This window comes from Salmo salar, chromosome ssa26, assembly GCF_905237065.1.
Source record: "Salmo salar chromosome ssa26, Ssal_v3.1, whole genome shotgun sequence".
Taxonomy (NCBI): Eukaryota; Metazoa; Chordata; class Actinopteri; order Salmoniformes; family Salmonidae; genus Salmo; species Salmo salar.
Genome location: NC_059467.1, coordinates 9339299 through 9356654, shown reverse-complemented (window position 1 = coordinate 9356654; position 17356 = coordinate 9339299). Strand labels below are relative to the sequence as shown.

The 17356-nt window shown below is 42.6% G+C and overlaps 1 protein-coding gene across 5 annotated transcripts in view; it reads left to right on the top strand.

Moving 5' to 3' along the window:
* Positions 1-4859: 4859 nt before the first annotated feature.
* LOC106587091 (gamma-butyrobetaine dioxygenase) overlaps positions 4860-17356 on the top strand; it is a 29370-nt gene continuing 16873 nt past the window's right edge. For 2 of the 5 annotated variants that reach the window (XM_014175049.2, XM_045708106.1), the window contains exons 1-3: positions 4860-5033; positions 6371-6833; positions 9872-9986. In XM_014175049.2, the coding sequence (XP_014030524.1) occupies positions 6399-6833; positions 9872-9986 (550 nt within the window). In that variant the 5' untranslated portion in view covers positions 4860-5033; positions 6371-6398. Of the gene's footprint in view, positions 5034-6367; positions 6834-9871; positions 9987-17356 lie in introns of all 5 variants that reach the window. The other 3 variants (XM_014175047.2, XM_014175050.2, XM_014175051.2) reach the window with 3 other exon arrangements.

Below are 17356 nucleotides of genomic sequence, written 5' to 3'. Positions count from 1 at the left end.
TGTGTACATTTGCAAATACAGTGCCAAATCATATGTGAAGAATGCAATAAAGAATCATCTGGCCAAGTGCATAAAGTTCCCTCAGTGCTCACAACAAGCAACCTCTGGCAAAAGTCCCTCTACTTCTATTTGAGGTGAAAATAATGAACCGGACACCTTATCGAAAGCAACAGCTCATGGTCCTCCTGGAATCAGAAGTTTTTTTGCCTCAATGGAGGAACGTAGTCAGAGAAATGCTGATGAATTTCTTGCTCGATCTGTGTATGCAACTGGTTCACCTCTGATTCTCACAGGCAATGTGTATTGGAAGAGATTTCTGAATGTTCTTCGCCCAGCATACACGCCTCCAACCAGACATGCTGTATCTACTCATTTGCTGGATGCAGAGTTCAACAGAGTTCAAGTGAAGGTCAAGCAAATCATAGAGATTGCAGACTGTATTGCAATCATCTCTGATGGGTGGTGGAATGTTCGTGGGCAAGGAATAATTAACTACTTCTCCACTCTTCAACCAGTATTCTACAAGAGCACAGACACAAGGGACAACAGACACACCGGTCTCTACATTGCAGATGAGCTGAAGGCAGTCATCAATGACCTTGGAACACAGAAGGTATTTGCACTGGTGACAGACAATGCTGCAAACATGAAGGCTGCTTGGTCTAAAGTGGAGGAGTCCTACCCTCACATCACACCCATTGGCTGTGCTGATCATGCAATGAATCTGCTCTTCAAGGACATCATGGCACTGAAAACAATGGATACACTCTACAAGAGAGTCTAGGAAATGGTTAGGTATGTGAAGGGTCATCAAGTTATAGCAGCAATCTACGTCACCAAGCAAAGTGAGAAGAATACGAGCACCACATTGAAGCTGCCCAGAAACACCCATTGGGGTAGTGTTGTCATCATGTTTGACAGTCTTCTGGAGAGGAAGGAGTCTCTGCACGAAATTGCCATATCACAGTCTGACGATATGGACAGCCCCATCAAGAGGATCCTCCTGGATGATGTATTTCGGGAGAGAGTGGTAAGCAGCCTGAAACTCCTGAAACCTATAGCAGTAGCCATTGCACGGATTGAGGAAGACAATGCCATCCAGTCTGATGTTCAGACTCTGCTTGCAGATGTAAGAAAATAAATCTGTACTGCCCTGCCCACTTCACTGTTGCTCCAAGCAGAGGAAACTGCAGGTCTGAAATGCATAAAAAGCGTGAAGCCTTCTGTCTGAAGCCCATACATGCCGCAGCGTACATGTTGGACCCCAAGTATGCTGTCAAGAGCATCCTGTCAGTTGCAGAGATCAACAAGTCCTATGTTATCATCACTACCGTGTCTCGCCACCTTGGCCTGGATGAGGGCAAGGTTCTTGGCAGTCTGGCAAAGTACACTTCCAAGCAAGGGCTTTGGGATGGAGATGCAATATGGCAGTCGTGCCAACATATCTCATCAGCCACCTTGTGGAAGGAACTTTGTGGATCTGAGGTTCTTTCCCTTGTTGCCTCCATCATTCTCTAAATCCCAACAACATCAGCCGCCTCAGAGCACAATTGGTCCTTGTTTGGGAACACACACACCAAAGCACGCAACAGGCTGACCAATACAAGTGTTGAAATATTGGTGGCCATCCGGGAAAATTTGAGGCTTTTTGAACCTGACAACGAGCCATCCTCAACAAGGTTGCAAAGTGACATTGAAGATGAGGCCTCAGAGTCTCATGTTCAAGAGGTTGACATTGAGGAGGTCCAGGGAGATGACATGGTTGTCTTCCTCTCAGGCTTCCAAAGCTTTAGTTTCTAGACTATCATTTTACAGATGTATGTTGAAAACGTTTTTGGGAGATGCGATGGATCATTGGAGTTCATTCAATATTCCCTTTCTTTTGTTGTTCAGTGAAATCATCCAATGTGAAGAGTTAACTCATTTATTTAAAGTTTTTATTTCTATTGGAAGGATTTAATCATTTGCAATTATGTCTACTTATGATAAGGTAAAAGGTTTGTTTCTGTCTCCATATGATATGGTAAATATATCCAATGCAAAAAACATCTACATTTAAATGGTATTAATATGAATTTGCATATATTTGCGTTAATTTCCACAGAAAGTGCCCACCTCTGAATATTCGCCAAAATGTGCAACGCTAATTGCTGCCAAAGGTGCTTCAACAAAGTACTGAGTAAAGGGTCTGAATACTTATGTAAATAGATTTCATTATTATTATTTATTTTTTTATAAAGTAGCAAAACTAAAAATGTTTTTGCTTTGTCATTATGTGATATTGTGCATAGATTGATAAGGGGAAAAAACGATTTAATACATTTTATAATAAATAAGGCTTTAATGTAACAAAATGTGGGAAAAGTAAAGGGGTCTGAATAGTTTCTGAAGGCACTGTATATACTAGGCGGTGTCAGAGGAAGGCCCAAAAAATTGTCAAGACTCCAGTCACCCAGGTCATAGACTGTTGGGCAAGTGGTACCGCAGCACCAAGGCTCCTTAACAGCTTCTACCCCCAAGCCATAAGACTGCTGAACAATTACTCAAATGGCCACACGGACTATCTACATTGACCCCCCCCCCCCTTTGTTTTTACACTGCTGCTACTCGCTGCTTATTATAGTTGGGGTACAGTTCTGGGGTACAGGTTAGTCGGTCAAAAGTTTTAGAACACCTACTCATTCAAGGGTTTTTCTTTATTTGTACTATTGTCCACATTATAGAATAATAGTGAAGACATCAAAACTATGAAATAACACATATGTAATCATGTAGTAACCAAAAGTGTAAACAAATCAAAATATATTTAATATTTGAGATTATTCAAATAGCCACCCTTTGTCTTGATGACAGCCTTTGCACACTCTTGGCATTCTCTCAACCAGCTTCACCTGGAATGCTTTTCCAACAGTCTTGAAGGAGTTCCCACGTGTGCTGAGCACTTGTTGGCTGCTTTTCCTTCATTCTGCGGTCCGACTCATCCTTAACCATCTCAATTTGGTTGAGGTCGGGGGATTGTGGAGGCCAGGTCATCTGATGCAGCACTCCATCACTCTCCTTCTTGGTAAAATATCCCTTACACAGCCTGGAGGTGTGTTGGGTCATTGTCTTGTTAAAAAACAAATGATAGTCCCACTAAGCCCAAACCAGTTGGGATGGCGTATCACTGCAGAATGCTGTGGTAGACATGCTGGTTAGGTGTGCCTTGAATTCTAAATAAATCACAGACAGTGTCACCAGCAAAGCACCCCACACCATATCACCTCCTCCTCCATGCTTTACGGTGGGAAATACACATGTGGAGATCATCTGTTCACCCACACGCGTCTCACAAGTCACGGTGGTTGGAACTTAAAATCTCCGATTTGGACTCCAGACCAAAGGACAAATTTCCACCGGTCTAATGTCCATTGCTCATGTTTCTGGATCCAAGCAAGTCTCTTCTTCTTATTGGTTGCCTTTAGTAGTGGTTTCTTTGCAGCAATTCGACCATGAAGGTCTGATTCACACAGTCTCCTCTAAACAGTTGATGTTCCTGTACTTGCTTCTCGTCTCCCAGCGTCTGTCCTCACAGAATCACATTGTCTCCTCTGAAAGTTGATGTTGAGATGTGTCTGTTACTTGAACTCTGTGAAGCATTTATTTGGGCAGGAATTTCTGAGGCTAGTAACTCAAATGAACTTATCCTCTGCAGCAGAGGTAACTCTGGGTCTTCCATTCCTGTGGCGTTCCTCATGAGAGCCAGTTTCATCATAGCGCTTGATGGTTTTTGCGACTGCACTTGAAGTAACTTTCAAAGTTCTTGAAATGTTCCGTATTGACTGACCTTCATGTCTTAAAGTAATAATGGACTGTCGTTTCTCTTTGCTTATTTGAGCTGTTTTTGCCATAATATGGACTTGGTCTTTTACCATATAGGGCTATCTTCAGTATACCCCCTACCTTGTCACAACACAATTGATTGGCTCAAACACATTAAGGAAAGAAATACCACAAATTAACTTTTAAAAGGCACACCTGTTAATTGAAATGCATACCAGGTGACTACCTCATGAATCTGGTTGAGAGAATGCCAAGAGTGTGCAAAGCTGTTATCAAGGCAAAGGGTGGCTATTTGAAGAATCTCAAATATAAAATATATTTGGATTTGCTGAACACCTTTTTGGTTACTACATGATTACAAATGTGTTATTTCATAGTTTGGATGTATTCTCTATTATTCTACAATGTACAAAATAGTAAAACATGAAGAAAAACCCTTGAATGAGTAGGTGCTATAAAGCTTTTGACCCACTAACCTGTACCCCCGCACATTGACTCGGTACCAGTACCCCCGTATATAGCCTAGTTATTGTTATTTTTTACTTTAGTTCATTTTGTAAATGTTCTTAACTATATATTCTTAACTGCATTGTTGGTTAAGGACTTGTAAGTAAGAATTTCACGGTAATGTCTACACCTGTTGTACTCGGCGCATTTGACAAATTTGATTTGACTTTATTAGGATATAATTTGAACACTGTCACTCTCCACTAACAGGGTTCTGAGTGATGTGAATATAATTTTAAGCAGTTTTTGTACCCAGTTCCAGCTCACAGGCTAGTTTAATTCAACCTGTTACTGACAAACTACACTGGACAAGTCTAAACTGTCTCACTGACACAACTGAGGAGCTGAGAGAGAAGAGATTGCGCTGCCATATTATGTAATATGGAAACCGAGTGGGAGAATATACATTTTCTTTAATGATTAATTAAGCTATTCTAATTGTGATCGACTTCCTAAGTTCCCAACCTTGATATTGGGACACTATAAAACTGGTCTGTGGCTATCAATAAATGTGCATTGGCCTTGATGTCATCTCAGCAAAGTCCACTGACTCACCATCTCTGATGCCCCCACTACGACAGTGGTTATGTCATTCACCCACGTGCTAACCTAACCTTTCCCCTAGTTTGACAGTCCGCAATGCGTTGTAGATAGACGCTTCCTTGACAAAACACATTCAGAAGTTAAGCCTACCAAAATAACAGGTAAATCCATTTTTCATAATTTTTTAGATACTACATATATTAATGTTGCGGGTAAATATAGCATGTGTTGTCACTGGAATGTCTTGTTGCGTAGTGAAAGCTAGGTAAAGTATTTGTTACCTCGCTGTCTCCAAATAAATGAATGGGATATTTGCTAACGATAGCTAATGCTAGCTAGCTCGCTACAAACACTGGCTTTTCGTAAATCCTTCAATTAATGTCAGCAAGCGAGCGTCTAATGGCAACTATTTTGTCATTGGAGGCTAAATTAAATGGTAATACTAGTAGTAGAAAGAGATCTAGTCTGAGAAGATAGCTACAGTAAAGCTAGCCTAGCAGTTCAGACTCGCATAAGTACAAATAGTTAAAAATATATAGTTTGTAAGGCTTCAAAATAACATTTGGCTATCTATATTAGCAACTTTTGTAAATCTGTAGCGCGAGCTGCTTTCGGGACGCGTGCTCATTGTTTTGACCTTTCACCTAGATCCCAAAGAGAAAACATACACAAATAAAATATTTGGATAATACTGTTCTATTGTATCGCGAGATATTGTTGTTTCCACTAGATAGTCAATTTTGACCTGGCTGTGCTATCGTACAAAAATAGTTTTTGTTGTTGCTTTTATCTTAATTTAAGATTAGGGTTAGCAGTGTGTTTAAGGTTAGGATTATGTGTAAAATAACATTTAAGAAGATAAATTGTAGAAATAGGTGGGGTTTTTGACTTTGTGGCTGTGGTAACTAGTGACGACCCAATGTTTTCGCGCTTGTAATAACAAGTGAAAGCAATTTTGGATACAAAAAGTTGCAAGGTCCTATTCTCATCAGTGTGGTAGCAAGGTGCATTTAGTATTATAACACATTTTGCCTATATAACTAGCTTATTTTAAATCAAAACTATTTAAATATAAGTGCATTTTTAAAACATCTCAGTTCCATTTATGGTGAAATATGCTTAGATAATACAAAACATTAAAGCAATAATTCTAAATAAATTCAAAATAAAAGTAAAAAAACTGGTAATACAGGTCTACATGTGTCCTGACCTGTAACCTTATTAACCTTTGGAATATTTATGTTGACTTGGAACCCAGAGTGTACTGTCCTGGTGCGTGTCGTGGCATAAAAAGTTTTTAGTCTTCGGAACATCAGATAAGCACACTGGCACTTGCTTTGCTGTATTTCTTCTCATGTTTTATTAGGCCATTTATAAGAAGGTGACGTAAGGTATAATAAACCAATGCAGCAATAATCACCCATTGAAACTTTAAACCCTTCCATAAACTCCTTCTTATTCCCCTGCTTCTTCCGACACCCCTTCTGTTCTGGAGAAGCAGCTCATCTGGAGGTCCCGGTTCGAGGATGTGGACGACCACTATAGCACGATGCACCCTGCCGAGCATGCGCAAGCGAATCTCCGTCTTGGCCTGCCATGCCTTGAGGGCTGAGGGTAGGCCTAGATGGGCAGTTGCCACAGCTGCCATCTCTCCATCTCCTTCTCTTCACCTGACCTGGAGGCAGCTCCGTGGGTATGGGACCCAGGCACCCGCCCCGCTCCCCTCCACTGCTCTGGGGGATAGCCCTGGGGTGAGGCAGGTCCGTGCCCTGGAGCAGGAAAGGCAACTGGAGGTGGAGTGGGAGGACAGCGGGCAAAGCCTGTACCCGTACACATGGCTGAGGGACAACTGTCAATGCCCGCTGTGTACCCTGCAGTCAGCCCAGGCCCGCAGCCTGCTGCTTTCCCAACTGGACATCCACACTGGGGTCGACCGGGTCCAAGTCACTGACAACAACAAGGTAACAGATCTTGGATCAACTCATCTTTCCCCAATTCTAAATGTAACCATAAGGAGGAAAATGTAAAACTTACCTTATATCAGTGTCAATCTAATGGCACTCATCTTACTCCACTTAAGTTAATTTTGTACAGAACAAAAATATAAACACAACATGCAACAATTTCTAAGATTTCATATAAGGAAATCAGTCAATTGAAATGCATGTATTAGGCCCTAATCTATGGATTTTACATGACTGGGAATACAGATATGTATGTGTTGGTTACAGATACCCAAAAAACTAAAGTAGGGGAGTGGATCAGAAAACCAGTCAGTATCTGGTTTGACCACCATTTGCCTCATGCAGCGCTACACATCTCCTTAACATAGAGTTGATTTAGGCTGTTGATTGTGGCCTGTGGAATGTGGTCCCACTTCTCTTCAATGTCTGTGCTGAAATCCGCTGTCATAACACGTTGATTCAGAGCATCCCAAACATGCTCAATGGGTGACATGTCTGTTGAGTATGCAGGCCATGGAAAACCTGGGACATTTTCAGCTTCCAGGAATTGTGTACAGATCCTTGCGACATGGGGCGGTGCATTATCATGCTGAAACATTTACATTTACATTTAAGTCATTTAGCAGACGCTCTTATCCAGAGCGACTTACAAATTGGTGCATTCACCTTATGATATCCAGTGGAACAACCACTTTACAATAGTGCATCTAAATCTTTTAAGGGGGGGGGGTTAGAAGGATTACTTTTCTCTATTCCTTAAAGAGGTGGGGTTTCAGGTGTCTCCGGAAGGTGGTGATTGACTCCGCTGTCCTGGCGTCGTGAGGGAGCTTGTTCCACCATTGGGGTGCCAGAGCAGCGAACAGTTTTGACTGGGCTGAGCGGGAACTGTGCTTCCTCAGAGGTAGGGGGGCCAGCAGGCCAGTGGTGGATGAACGCAGTGCCCTTGTTTGGGTGTAGGGCCTGATCAGAGCCTGAAGGTATGGAGGTGCCGTTCCCTTCACAGCTCCGTAGGCAATCACCATGGTCTTGTAGCGGATGCGAGCTTCAACTGGAAGCCAGTGGAGAGAGCGGAGGAGCGGGGTGACGTGAGAGAACTTGGGAACTTGGGAAGGTTGAACACCGTTCTGGATGAGTTGTAGGGGTTTAATGGCACAGGCAGGGAGCCCAGCCAACAGCGAGTTGCAGTAATCCAGACGGGAGATGACAAGTGCCTGGATTAGGACCTGCGCCGCTTCCTGTGTGAGGCAGGGTCGTACTCTGCGAATGTTGTAGAGCATGAACCTACAGGATCGGGTCACCGCCTTGATGTTAGTGGAGAACGACAGGGTGTTGTCCAGGATCACGCCAAGGTTCTTAGCACTCTGGGAGGAGGACACAAGGGAGTTGTCAACCGTGATGGCGAGATCATGGAACGGGCAGTCCTTCCCCGGGAGGAAGAGCAGCTCCGTCTTGCCGAGGTTCAGCTTGAGGTGGTGATCCGTCATCCACATTGATATGTCTGACAGACATGCAGAGATGCGATTCGCCGCCTGGTTATCAGAAGGGGGAAAGGAGAAGATTCATTGTGTGTCGTCTGCATAGCAATGATAGGAGAGACCATGTGAGGATATGACAGAGCCAAGTGACTTGGTGTATAGCGAGAATAGGAGAGGGCCTAGAACAGAGCCCTGGGGGACACCAGTGGTGAGAGCGCATGGTGCGGAGACAGATTCTCGCCACGCCACCTGGTAGGAGCGACCTGTCAGGTAGGACGCAATCCAAGCGTGGGCCGCGCCGGAGATGCCCAACTCGGAGAGGGTGGAGAGGAGGATCTGATGGTTCACAGTATCAAAGGCAGCAGATAGGTCTAGAAGGATGAGAGCAGAGGAGAGAGAGTTAGCTTTAGCAGTGCGGAGAGCCTCCGTGACACAGAAAAGAGCAGTCTCAGTTGAATGCCCAGTCTTGAAACCTGACTGATTAGGATCAAGAAGGTCATTCTGAGAGAGATAGCAGGAGAGCTGGCCAAGGACGGCACGTTCAAGAGTTTTGGAGAGAAAAGAAAGAAGGGATACTGGTCTGTAGTTGTTGACATCGGAGGGATCGAGTGTAGGTTTTTTCAGAAGGGGTGCAACAAGGCCACCATGGGGCACTTGGTTCACAACGTTGACATCAGCAAACCGCTCGCCCACATGGCGCCATACACCTTGTCTGTGTTTGAGAGGCCGGTTAGACATACTGTCAAATTCTCTAAAATGACGTTGGAGGTGGCTTATGATAGAGAAATTAACATTCAATTCTCTGGCAACAGCTCTGGTGGACATTCCTGCAGTCAGCATGCCAATTGCACGTTCCCTCAACTTGATACATCTGTGACATTGTGTTGTGTGACAAAACTGCACATTTTACAGTGGCCTTTTATGGTCCCCAGCACAAGGTACACCTGTGTAATGATGATGCTGTTTAATCAGCATGGAACATTTTGGAGCACTTTTTATTTCAGTTCATGAAAAGTGGGACCAAAACTTTACCTGTTGCGTTTATATTTTTGTTCAGTGTAGATGGCAATACTGTTGCTAGTGTAAAGGATTTCACGCTGCTTACCAGTTGGCGCAACACGAGAAGCTAGCTATTCACTGGCACAAGTGGGGACACTTTAGGCTGAAGAGTAAGTTTCACACATCCACATGTGCTACATTCACTCCTCAAACTAACTCAACACTGACCCCAGTGTTGAGCTGAGCACAACTGTAGATCAGAGTCACTAGGCACCACTGTAAAGGACATCACATTGCTTGCTTAGCGAGTACCACTTCCTCGGCCCATACCTGGTGCGAACTCAGGACCTCTGCCTTGCTAGCACACGTGACCGCCTTCTTGAAGGGTCTTACCAGTCGGCGCCACACAAAATGCTAGCTATTCGCTGGCGCAAATGGGGACACTTCAGGCTGAGGAGCAAGTTTCACACATCCCCATGTGCTACACTAGTGTGAGCTGCCTTTAAGGAAGGTTTTGGGTTCTTATGCAAACCCTTAACCAACCTCTGTGGTTGTCCTCAGGTGTCCATAGTGTGGCCGGACCAGCACACCAGCGAGTTTGACACAGAATGGCTGAGGAAACGTTGCTTCTCTCCTGCTGCCAGACAAGCCCTACAAGAGGAGCTCTTCCTCAACGGTAAGACTATTAAGCCTAGGACTGCTATATGGCAATTTCCCCACTGTTGCTGAAAGTAGATATTCTGGAATAAATCAGGATAAATCCTTTGTTTATTTAATTATTGATTGTGATCCAATCCCAAACTGGTAGTGCCTATATAGTTTCATAGCTGTTAGTTTGGGTTGAGCATGTGTCTCTGTCTATTGAAATTCACTGCTACAGTACAGTACATGCATACTAGAGGTCGACCGATTAATCGGAATGGCCGATTAATTAGGGCCGATTTCAAGTTTTCATAACAATCGGAAATCGGTATTTTTGGATGCCGATTTGGCCCCCCCCCCCCAAAAAAAGAAATGTACACCTTTATTTAAACATCAATGCCTTTCTTAAAATCAATACACAAGTATATATTTTTAAACCTTCATATTTAGTTAACATTGCCTGCTAACATTAATTTCTTTTAACTAGGGAAAATGTGTCACTTCCCTTGTAACATAGTCAGGGTATATGAAGCAGTTTGGGCCGCCTGGCTCATTGCGAACTGTGAAGACTATTTCTTCCTAACAAAGACAGCCGACTTCGCCAAACAAGGGATGATTTAACAAAAGCGCATTTGCGAAAAAAGCACAATCGTTGCACGACTGTACCTAACCATAAATATCAATGCCTTTCTTAAAATCAATGCACAGAAGTATATATTTTTAAACCTGCATATTTAGCTAAAAGAAATCCAGGTTAGCAGGCAATATTAACCAGGTGAAATTGTGTCACTTCTCTTGCGTTCATTGCACGCAGAGTCAGGGTATATGCAACAGTTTGGGACGCCTGGCTCATTGCGAACTAATTTGCCAGAATTTTATGTAATTATGACATAACATTGAAGGTTGTGGAATGTAACAGGAATATTTAGATTTAGGGATGCCACCCGTTAGATAAAATATGGAACGGTTCCGTATTTCACTGAAAGGAAAAACGTTTTGTTTTCGAGATGATAGTTTCCGGATTCGACCATATTAATGACCTAAGGCTCGTACTTCTGTGTGTTTATTATATTATAATTAAGTCTATGATTTGATAGAGCAGTCTGACTGAGCGATGGTAGGCACCAGCAGGCTCGTAAGCATTCATTCAAACAGCACTTTCATGCATTTTGCCAGCAGCTCTTCGCAATGCTCCAAGCATTGCGCTGTTTATGACTTCAAGCCTATCAACTCCCAAGATTAGGCTGGTGTAACCAATGTGAAATGGCTAGCTAGTTAGCGGGTGTGCGCTAATAGCGTTTCAAACGTCACTCGCTCTGAGACTTGGAGTAGTTGTTCCCCTTGCTCCGCATGGGTAATGCTGCTTCGAGGGTGGCTGTTGTCGATGTGTTCCTGGTTCGAGCCCAGGTAGGAGCGAGGAGAGGGACGGAAGCTATACTGTTACACTGGCAATACTAAAGTGCCTATAAGAACATCCAATAGTCAAAGGTATATGAAATACAAATCGTATAGAGAGAAATAGTCCTATAATTCCTATAATAACTACAACCTAAAACTTCTTACCTGGGAATATTGAAGACTCATGTTAAAAGGAACCACCAGCTTTCATATGTTCTCATGTTCTGAGCAAGGAACTTAAACGTTAGCTTTCTTACATGGCACATATTGCACTTTTACTTTCTTCTCCAACACTTTGTTTTTGCATTATTTAAACCAAATTGAACATGTTTCATAATTTATTTGAGGCTAAATTGATTTTATTGATGTATTATATTAAGTTAAAATAAGTGTTCATTCAATATTGTTGTAATTGTCATTATTACAAATAAATAAAAGAAATTGGCCGATTAATCGGTATCGGTTGTTTTTTCTGGGTCCTCCAATAATCGGTATCGGTATCGGCGTTGCAAAATCATAATCGGTCAACCTCTAATGCATACACACACACATTGCCAATTCAGTCATGCTGACAGTGTCCATTCCAGTCTAGTCAAGCAGTAGCTGACTCCTGCGGTACTCTGAAGACCCATGAGATAAAGGATTTTCGTTCTTGAAAATATCCCTGAAGAGTTTCTCTGAAAAAGAAAATAAGGGTCTGTGCCCTCATACAGTACTTAAAGCAAAAATCCTGCAAATTCCAATGTTACTTTTTGATTGGCATGTTCTTTGTGCAATACAAACTGGATTTTCAGTTGTTTAAAAAACACATGCTACAGGCCACAAGTAATTTAGAAAACCATTATAGATATTAATAAGCGTTTTAACTTGTAACAAGCATATACTGATACACAGTAATCTAAATTGTCAGCTGGTAAGCTAAGGGTTGAGCACAGACTGTTAATCTTGAATATGTGTAACATCCAAGATAACATTTCTGTAATATCTGTTGCATATCCAATAGGTTTCATGCCCCCCCACACACACACACACACGAACACACAGTTATGAACTAAGTTGAACCTTATTGACCTTATTAACATTGTTGATAATCTGTTCTCTCTAAAACTGAGCAGGATGAATCTAATCACATGCCATTAAAAAACCCTAAATACACTTCAATGCTCCCTGAGTGTACAAAACATTAGAAACACCTTGCTATTATTGAGTTGCACCCACCTTTGCCTGCAGAACAGGCTCAATTCGTCGGGGCATGGACTCTACAAGATGTCGAAAGCGTTCCACAGGGATGCTGACCCATGTTGACTCCAATGGTTCCCACAGTTGTGTCAAGTTGGCAGGATGTCCTTTGGGTGGTGGGCCATTCTTGATACACACGGGAAACTGTTGAGCGTGAAAAACCCAGCAGCATTGCAGTTCTTGACACACTCAAACTGGTGTGCCTGGCACCTACTACCATACACTGTTCAAAGGCACTTAAATATTTTGTGTTGTCCATTCACCCTTTGAGTGGCACACATAGACAATCCATGTCTTAATTGTCTCAAGGCTTAAAAATCCTTCTTTAAACTGTCTCCTCCCCTTCATCTACACTGATTGAAGTGGATGTAACAAGTGACATCAATAAGGGATCATAGCGTTCACCTGGATTCACCTGGTCAGTCTATGTAAAAAATAAAATAAAATAAAAAAAGAGCAGTGTACAAGGCAGTAAGTAGTACAAGTGAAATGAAAGCTGTAGCTGCATTTCAAATGAGGAGAGTCTATGGTATGTCCACACGTGGTCCTGAAGGACCCACAGGTTTGAGTGGCTCCTGCTTTGTCTCTACTCGAGTGATTTAAAGGCAGTGTGTCGATAGCAACCCCCTCCCCTTCTCCCCTCTAGTACAACTGTAAGAGGTCCCCTTCCCCACACACACACACACACACACACACTTTGCCAGTGCAGGGTTTCTGTTCTTCAACTGTTGCTAGCTCGGCACCAGGATTGCTCCTACCAGACAGAGTTTAGCTCATGTTCTGTCTGGCTCTGTGCACTTTCTTTTTCTCTTTTTCTCGCATGCACACACACACACACACACACACACCAGCCCCCCTGTCTCTGGGTTTAATTATATCCTCCTGAGGTCTGGTCTGAAATTCCTCCTGCCGAAAAACCCTGGAAAAGTTTACATTTTTAGATGGATGGATGGTGAAATAATGTTCATATCTGGAAGTTTTGTTACTCAAGTTTTGTTCACATCCCTACCTAGCTTCCTATAGCTCTCTGCCTCTCTCTCTCTCTTTCCACTCACATAATATGGGCCTAGTTTTGAACATCTGTACGTTTTCCTAGAAGACGGGTAAGATTGTGAAAGTGTAGCACACGCTGGAGACGCCGTGGTGAATATGATAATATGAGCTGTGGAGGTGTTTCTCAGACTGAATCACAACTCACTTGTTTTTTGTCCTTTAGTGTTTGTAGGAGTTTCCCCCTAACCATTTACTTAAATAAAACGTATTTATATTTAATTTATTTAGACAGTATAGAAATGAGAGTGGGAGAATGGACCATATAGCAGCTGGATTTGAACCCCCGCTGTGGAGGGATCATGTAGTCCAGAGGCGGCTGTGTTGACCATTAGACCAACCTCTGGGTCCACGTGCCCCAATCATTTCCAAGGATATGGTGTTCCCCAGACACTGCTGCTTCTGTCAAAGTGTGCAGCCTGTCAATCTCTATCCCAGAGGATGTCGCTTTCACACGTAGACCAGACTACATCGCTGAGGTATGCAGCGGCTGTGTGTGAAATAGCTTAATAACCTGAGACCTTCGGCAAGGGGTAAAGTCTGTGTGCAGTCCTGTTCAACTCCCCTATTCTGCCTCTGCCATATGGAATACTGATTATAGGGAGGCTTAGTGGAAGTGGATGCTTAGAGACACAATTTTTAAGCCAAACTCAACTCTCTCTGCAACTGAGGGGACCTTGTTCTGACCAGTCTTGGATTCAAATAGTAGGCTATTTGGCATTTTTGAGCCTGCCTGGAGTGCCAGGCGAGTGGGGTTTGCACTTTTGAGACTATTCCATTGGTTATATTATGCATTGCAAGCTCAGTCGAGCACAGCATTAGTATTTTAATTATTTCAAGCAATATTTTAAACCCAGGTCTGGTTCTGACCTCACTCAATCATCTAGGCTAGAGCTTGAAGCCATAGTGTGTATAGTATACAAACAAACACTCAAAGACTTGTTTTGTGCACAGGGAGATTGGAATCTACAAGCAGTGTTTGTTATCGTTATATTTGTTAGTGTTTACACTTCCTGTTTATCTTACCGAGGGCCTTAGCAACCGCAAGTTGTTTTGCCTTCTTATTCCAAAGGTATTCTAGGAATGGTACCATAGTCATTTTCGGTTTCCCGAAACCCTTGTCTTGGAGATGTGGCTTCATATGGATCTGTTTCTATCACCCCTCCATGGGAAATATTGGATAGCGCTCTTATATTGAAGTACAGTGGTAAGAAAAAGTATGTGAACCCTTTGGAATTACCTGGATTTCTGCATAAATTGGTCATAAGTCAAAACAGTAGACATTCTGCTTAAACTAATAACACACAAACAATATGTTTTCGTGTCTTCATTGAACACACCATGTAAAAATTGTGAACCCTTGGATTTAATAACTGGTTGACCCTCCTTTGGCAGCAATAACATCAACCAAACGTTTTCTGTAGTTGCGGATCAGACCTGCACAACGGTCAGGAGGAATTTTGGACCACTGTTTCAGTTCAGCAATATTCTTGGGATGTCTAGTGTGAACCGCTCTCTTGAGGTCATGCCACAGCATCTCAATCGGGTTGAGGTCCTGGACTTTGACTGGGCCACTCAGTATTTTCTTATGCTGAAGCCATTTTGTTGTTGATTTACTTTGTGTTTTGGGTCGTTGTCCTGTTGCATCACCCAACTTCTGTTGAGCTTCAATTGATGGACAGATAGCCTTACATTCTCCTGCAAAATGTCTTGATAAACTTGCAAATTCATTTTTCCGTCGATGATAGCAAGCTGTCCAGGCCCTGAGGTAGCAAAACAGCCCCAAACCATGATGCTCCCTCCACCATACTTTACAGTTGGGATGAGGTTTTGATGTTGGTGTGCTGTGCTTTTTTTCTCCACACATTACTTCCAAACAACTCAACTGTAGTTTCATCTGTCCACAGAATATTTTGCCAGTAGCAACGTCGAACATCGAGTCTGCGAACTTCAGACGTGCAGAATTTTTTGGGGGACAGCAGTGGCTTCTTCCGTGGTGTCCTCTCATGAACACCATTCTTGTTTAGTGTTTTACGTATCGTAGACTGTTGGCATGTTCCAGAGATTTATGTAAGTCTTTAGCTGATTCTTCTTAACCTCATTGAGCATTCTGCGCTGTGCTCTTGCAGTCATTTTGCAGGACAGCCACTCCTAAGGAGGGTAGCAACAGTGCTGAACTTTCTCCATTTATAGACAATTTGTCTTACCGTGGACTGATGAACATCAAGGCTTTTAGAGATACTTTTGTAACCCCTTCCAGCTTAATGCAAGTCAACAATTCTTAATCTTAGGTCTTCTGAGATCTCGTTTGTTGGAGGCATGGTTCACATCAGGCAATACTTCATGTGAATAGCAAACTTAAATTTTGTGAGTGTTTTTTATAGGGCAGGGCAACCCCAACCAACATCTCCAATCTCGTCTCATTCATTGGACTCCAGGTTAGCTGACTCCTGACTCCAATGAGCTTTTGGCGAAGTCATTAGCCTAGGGGTTCATATACTTTTTCCAACCTACACTGTGAATATTTAAATTATGTATTCAATATAGACAAGAAAAATCCAATCATTTGTGTGTTATTAGTTGAAGCAGACTGTTTGTCTATTGTGACTTAAAATATGATCTGATCTTCATTTATGCAAAAGTCTAGGTAATTCCAAAGGGTTTACATACTTTTTCCTGCCACTGTAGTTCCAACAGTAGTGTAGTTATTATTACCATTATTATTAGGCATTATCTATCTAGGCCTACATTATTAACATTATCAGTACACTCTTAGAAAAAGGGTTCCAAAAGGGCACTTTGGCTGTCCCCATAGGATAACCCTTTTTGGTTCCAGGGAGAACCTTTTTTTAGTTCCACGTAGAACCCTTTTGGGTTCCATGTAGAAACCTCTGGGGAAAGGGTCCTACATGGAACCCAGAAGGGTTCGACCTGTAACCAAAAATGGTTCCTCAAAGGTTTCTCCAATGGGGACAGCCGAATTACCCTTTTAGGTTCTAGATGGCACCTTTTATTTTAAGAGTGTAGTAGTCATTACCATCTGTATGTTTATCAAATGTTCCAACTTGCCGCCTGTGAACAGTAATAAATCCTGTAAACTGGCACTATTGTGTCCTTAAGGTCTCTTTGAACGCTTGAGGAGGATAAGGATTATCCTCGGTGAGTGACGTGGTGTTTTCTCACTTTCTGGCTAGTGTACTTTGAGCCTTTTACCTACCGTGAGGTGACGAAGCAGTGTTGGCTGGCTTATCCAACAGGCCACAGTCTTTTCTCACACATCTTCCTCTGGACTCTTCTCCACCGACTGCTGCCAGTAAATGCGTCAACACCTTTACTCACTGTCTGCTTGGTCACTACCATAGTGCCTACTGAGTCACTCTCTTCCCTGCAGTGCAGATTTTGGAGTGCATCAGTTTAAAGCATCCCTTCATGAGATAAACAGGCCTAATCTGACTCTGGGCCAGTTGTTAGTGGTATAATGAGAGATCCTTAAGACTGTCCCTAAAAAAACTCCTTGTTTGGCCACCAAGAAATGGAACATTCTGCTCTAATGTAGTTTTAGCAAGCAAGCCATGTTTGTAAATGGTAATAAAATAGAAAACAATTGTTTAGCACTTTTTAATGAGACATTGATAACTAGCTTGGCTTAGAGATGAACACAAGTATGAATATTTGTATAAATAGTTACTTAATGGCATACATATTGCATTCACTGGG